The 5,389-nt window shown below is 34.1% G+C and overlaps 1 protein-coding gene across 1 annotated transcript; it reads left to right on the top strand.

Moving 5' to 3' along the window:
• Window positions 1-274: 274 nt before the first annotated feature.
• Window positions 275-4,254, top strand: TRIADDRAFT_29233 (uncharacterized protein; the record flags this gene model as incomplete). Its single annotated transcript, XM_002115308.1, has 6 exons — window positions 275-329; window positions 2,036-2,086; window positions 3,436-3,559; window positions 3,643-3,767; window positions 3,864-3,988; window positions 4,111-4,254. The coding sequence occupies 6 exons, from the start codon at window positions 275-277 to the stop codon at window positions 4,252-4,254; spliced, it is 624 nt and encodes a 207-aa protein (XP_002115344.1).
• Between the last annotated feature and the right edge of the window lie 1,135 nt (window positions 4,255-5,389).

The following is a 5,389-nucleotide window of genomic DNA, read 5'->3' as shown; positions in this document are numbered from 1 at the left end:
GGAATTACTGACAGTACAGTACAGTAGTTCCATACTGTGCTATGATCCATAGTCGCGACATTACCCTTGACATCGCTTCACGTTCATTTAATATTTAGTGCACCTTGCTGTGTGTACACCACCGTAGAGTAGCTGTTATTTGCCTACGATTAGTCCAAGATTAGGATTTGATTAGAATAGGCGAAGATAACGCAGTATCGTCAGTTATCATACGTCTGGATAGCCAAGTGTGTGAAAGAAAGACCCGTAGAATCATTCACAACGACCTTCTAGGATGGTAACTAAAGAATACGACCACTTATTCAAGTTGCTAATAATTGGCGATAGCGGTAAGTGTAGTTGCATGATAAAGACATAAAATATCATAAATCAACGAGAATGATTGTTCTTGCAGTCATAAACGCCCTAAATACTTATTGTACCCGATTTTACGCAGTACATTGCGTTTGCATAATCGATTTACACCATGGTGGAATAGATCTTTGAACGTGTTAATGTGTAGTACCACTTGCAAGTTGGAAGACCATGTATAGTATATACAGTACAGTACTGTATAGTATCCTAGTTCCAGTTGGCCTTGCGCTACTATACAGTCAGTACAGTACAGTATACGCTTGTAACAGACCATCCATACTGTACACTGTACACTCTACAGTACTGTACAGTACTGTAGAGCAAATTAGGAACTGCAATCTGGAAAAATGGTCAAGTTTGCTGTGCTATCGGCAGGGCCTTTGCTTACGCCAGTCATGTTTAACGGCGATATACAGTAGATGGAGTAATACAAATTTTTCCGCTACAGCATCACCACTACAGTGAAGGGTCATAGTTATTGTGCTGTATTCAATTTCCATATTTTTCAAAGTAAAAACTGCCGACAAAAGTGCAAAAATCCATTGAAATATTGTTTGTTGAATTAGACCAAGTGAGTGGAGTACAGTATTAGAGACGGCAATTTTTCTCTTGTGCGTGAGAGCCAGCGTACAGTACAGTACTGGCTGAGACATGATGCGGTGGTCAGTACTGTACCGTACAAATTGCTGGACAGTACTGACGGTATGGGTGTGCTACTGTAAAAAGAAAATTCAACAGGCATTCTACAGGAGGGTCAAAAGGATTCATCAAAAAATTGTTGATTTCTGCATAGAGATGTTTTATAATACTCACTTGTCCATTTCTCTAAACTTTATAAATGAAAACTGTTTGAAATCTACAGTATATGTACATTACCGACATAGGAAAAATGGCAATTTTCTCCTGATTTGCAGTATTATAGTGCTCTGATACTGTCAATCCCCCCCCCCCCGGTTCTTAGCCTCTTCCACTAGCCAGTCCTAATGGCACGAGAACTGTAACGTTCAATTCAAGGAAAAAAGAATCGTGACTGCACTATAATAATGCAATGATACATTTGTCGACCTTGGACTGTTCAAAACTGTACAGCAGATTGAAAATTAGCCTTAATCGATCGAAAACCGCAACTACAACACAAATTAGTGATATTGCATGTCGTTGACTTATACTAATCAACTGTACACTGGACAGCAGGCTGTATGTGGCTATTGTCTAGGACATAGGATACTGTACTATACGGCACCATAGGCAATAAAATTACATGGTCGTGGTAGGTAGGGACAGGCATTGAGCTGATATCAGATGCAAACAAATAGCACCATAATACCAGATCTGACACTCTAAAAAAAAAATAACATGAGCAACTACAGAAAGACGATAGATGATACTCGTATCCAATATATAGGATATCAAGTTTGTATGCAATATATTGATTGTCACTACTTGCTCGATGTGCAGTGATCAATTACATGTACGGTCTAATAATAATGATGATGAAGACATTATAGAGATACTGTAGCAAGTGAATGCATTACACAATAATCATTGTTAAGCGTATGTAAACTTTCTTGTCAAAGTATTCAATACCACGGAAAGAAAAAAGTATCCATTTGCAGTTCAATGAGCAAATTTACATCAATATTCGTATTAAATATTTATTTGCATTCATTTTTGTCCGTAGGAGTTGGTAAAAGTAGTATCTTACTTCGCTTTGCAGATAATCTCTTTCAAGGTAAATATTATAACTTACTAATTAGATCATTATTACCGTGTATGCCATCTTCAATTCATGAAGATGCACATTGTTATAACCGTTAATGATGATAATAGTACCACAAAATAACTGTCGTAAATAATGTTCCGATCAACTATGATAGTTTTCTTTGCCAACAAAGTAAGTAGGATAGTGTACCTTATTCGATGCAATGTTATTTCACGCCACGAACTGTAGTCAATGATAATCAAGTTGCACTCTCTTTTTTTATTTTTAATGTATTTTTCACCTTTGTTTATAAATAGGCTAATTTAATATAGGGGATAAGCCATGTTAAGATTAGCTATTTATATACATCCTATCAGTTTATTCAGTAGGTGTATGTCTATCGTATGTGCAGTTTAGCACTGGACTGTTGTGGCCTTACGAGATCCGTTTATAGATAAACAGTAACTCAATTCCTGAAAAAATTGTATAGATAGACAGTATAGTACAGTTATAAATGGAGCAACTAGGCAGTTTATGTGCTAGTGATGTACGAAAATGTTAATACGAATTAAATCATATACTAATACTTCACTTTCGTGATGAGAATTGTGCTAGTTTAAGATCATACCATACAGTGTGTACCTAGAACAAGAATTACATTCGATCTTGCAAGTTACGTATCGATTAGGTAATTAAACTGCAATAGACTTTACCAATATATTGTATTCCTTCGAAATGCTCAGAATGCAAACATTTGGTCAACATGAGATACTTTAAAATGATATAACTGATATATTGAATTTTTATTGTGAATTATTATATCCCCGCTATTCTTTTTCCATTCGCTGTCACTAACGACCTTGTGCCTTTTTGAACTCGCTAGAAAAAGCAACTGAATTTTTTGCAATTGTTGTAGTTATTAGTTACTTAGCGAGCGAATGTTTACTTTTTAAAATACTGTATATCCGTAGGTAGAGTATATCAGTATACGTATATTGTAACATCCGATTTACTACGCATTATTTCAGATTCGCTGGAGTACTGTATAATAATAAAAATTCATTGTCTACACTTTTGCATTTTGTTGAGTTTATACGATAATTATAACTTTTTATTATGTATGCATTAAATACGTGTATATTATGAATTACTAGAGGATCGTTATATTTAATCTATTCGGTGCTATTTAAACATTTTAAAATACCTTTGCCTTTATTTTAAATTCACGTATATAATAATGACCTTTATTTAACCTGGTTTTCTCGATCAGAGTTTACCTAAAATTGAGTTTATAAGCCCTAATCAAATATTCGCCGATCTTGATTTTGTTGTATTTTCTGATCAAGTGTCTGCGGTATTTTTTTACATCATACCAATAGGGACGTATATTACTACCATTGGAGTAGATTTCAAGATTCGAACAATAGAGGTAGATGGCCAGAGAATAAAACTGCAAATATGGGATACTGCCGGCCAAGAACGATTCAGGACAATAACATCTACGTGTGTTTTATATGTACAATAGTTAATAAGTCTTGTTTGCGATATTTTAAAATGTCAAGTAATCTGCTCAAATTGTGCTATAGATACTACCGTGGTACCCATGGTGTCATCGTAGTTTATGATGTTACAAGTGGGGAAACATTTGTTAACGTGAAGAGATGGCTGATGGAAATTGATCAAAATTGCGAGGTAGCAAATAGAGTCTTAGGTAAGTTTATCAATTAGCACTATTTTATATTCCATTGTGTAAGTATTTTTACGTGTTTATGGTATTTTTTATTTACTTCTATGCGCATGTAACCAGTTGGAAATAAGTGCGATTGCTTGGATAAGAAATTAGTTAGTACTGCAGATGCAAAGAAATTTGCAGAGCAAATGGGAATACAATTGTTTGAAGCGAGTGCTAAAGACAATATAAATATAGAAGATGTAAGCAAGAAATACTACTTAGGATGGTTTACTTGCTTTATTAGAGTCCTTATTAAATAGATATAAACTCTTGCATCAAGTACCGAAATGTTGATTTTTTGAATGTATTCCGATATAAACAGGTATTCACTGCTATTACGAAATTGGTTTTGAAAACGAAGATGGAAGCCAGTGCTAAGGCATCTGATCCAAACTCATCAAGTGCAATTAAAGTTAATAAAATAGGCAACAAAAAAAAGTCCAAAGTGAAGTGTTCACTGCTCTAAAGCAAATAATCAGTTTTAAGAATTCAATCATTTTTATTTGTACAAGTCAACAGAGGAGCGGTTAATGGTAATAGCTAGCTCTCTGTTAATTGTATAAGCCTCCAATGCAAGATTTGAAGAAAACTTTGAAGAATATCTACTTTAGATTTAAGCTTGAAAACGGCATTTTGTTTCGGAATAGTGGATAGCAAAGACCTGTAATTAGCTGTTTTTTTTTATGTCCCTTAGCTAAAGTGATAGCAAATTACTGCCCGTAGCGTTTCTATAACGAATTACTATAGTAGTATTTCTTTACCAAAGGTAGCCCACTTATTGAACTTATGTTGAGATGTAACCTGTTTATGCTACAATTATGTAGAATCTATTAGTAGGATTTTTAAATTGCTGGTTTGCTTTGTTACCGTATACTGTTATACTAAAAAAAGGATTAATACTATTTGCTGTTGGCAGCATTTGTACTGTTTCTGATTCTATCCATTCATGAATACGCTTTCATTCAGGCGACTTCTAGTTATGACAAGTACAGTAATAGATTTCTGTATTCATAGTAATTATTGTTTAGAAAATGAGATGCAAACTGGTATTTGGATTTGTAAAATTGATGTCAAAACAATTTCAACTGTATAACTTTTGCGAACTCTAAGAATTTTAGAGTCATATTGTACTGTCATCAGTATTGTGTTGCCTAATTACTTACTATCTTGGAATTGAGTAAGTATTTTATGATTTATCCATTGATTCATTAATTATATATTGCTATTTTCTTATCATCTTGAAGCAACGCTTAAGAATATGCTTAGGAAATACTGTTACGTTGTTCATGCAATTTTCGCTACTGCTGCTGCAATATCATTTTAAAACTTAAAAAGACATTCGTTAAGAAATTAAAGCTGTTAATCTACTTATACGCATGCATCATCTCTTCTATCTTGTATGACCCTTAGCCCTTAATGATTGAAATGATTGCTTGCGGACTAAAGTGTTTCGTGATCCTAAAGAGGTAATGTAGTACTTTACACAGTACTACAGTACTGTACTACTGTATTTATTGCAAGGAGTGAATTGTACAGTACGCTGTACTCGAGCATGTGAATGCATAAAGTAAAAATCAATAAGGTACGCGAGTATAATACGA

The sequence above is a fragment of the Trichoplax adhaerens genome, genomic scaffold (assembly GCF_000150275.1).
Source record: "Trichoplax adhaerens TRIADscaffold_10 genomic scaffold, whole genome shotgun sequence".
NCBI classification, from domain to species: Eukaryota; Metazoa; Placozoa; class Uniplacotomia; order Trichoplacea; family Trichoplacidae; genus Trichoplax; species Trichoplax adhaerens.
Note: the sequence above shows the minus strand (reverse complement) of the source record. Positions and strands in the feature narration are given on the sequence as shown.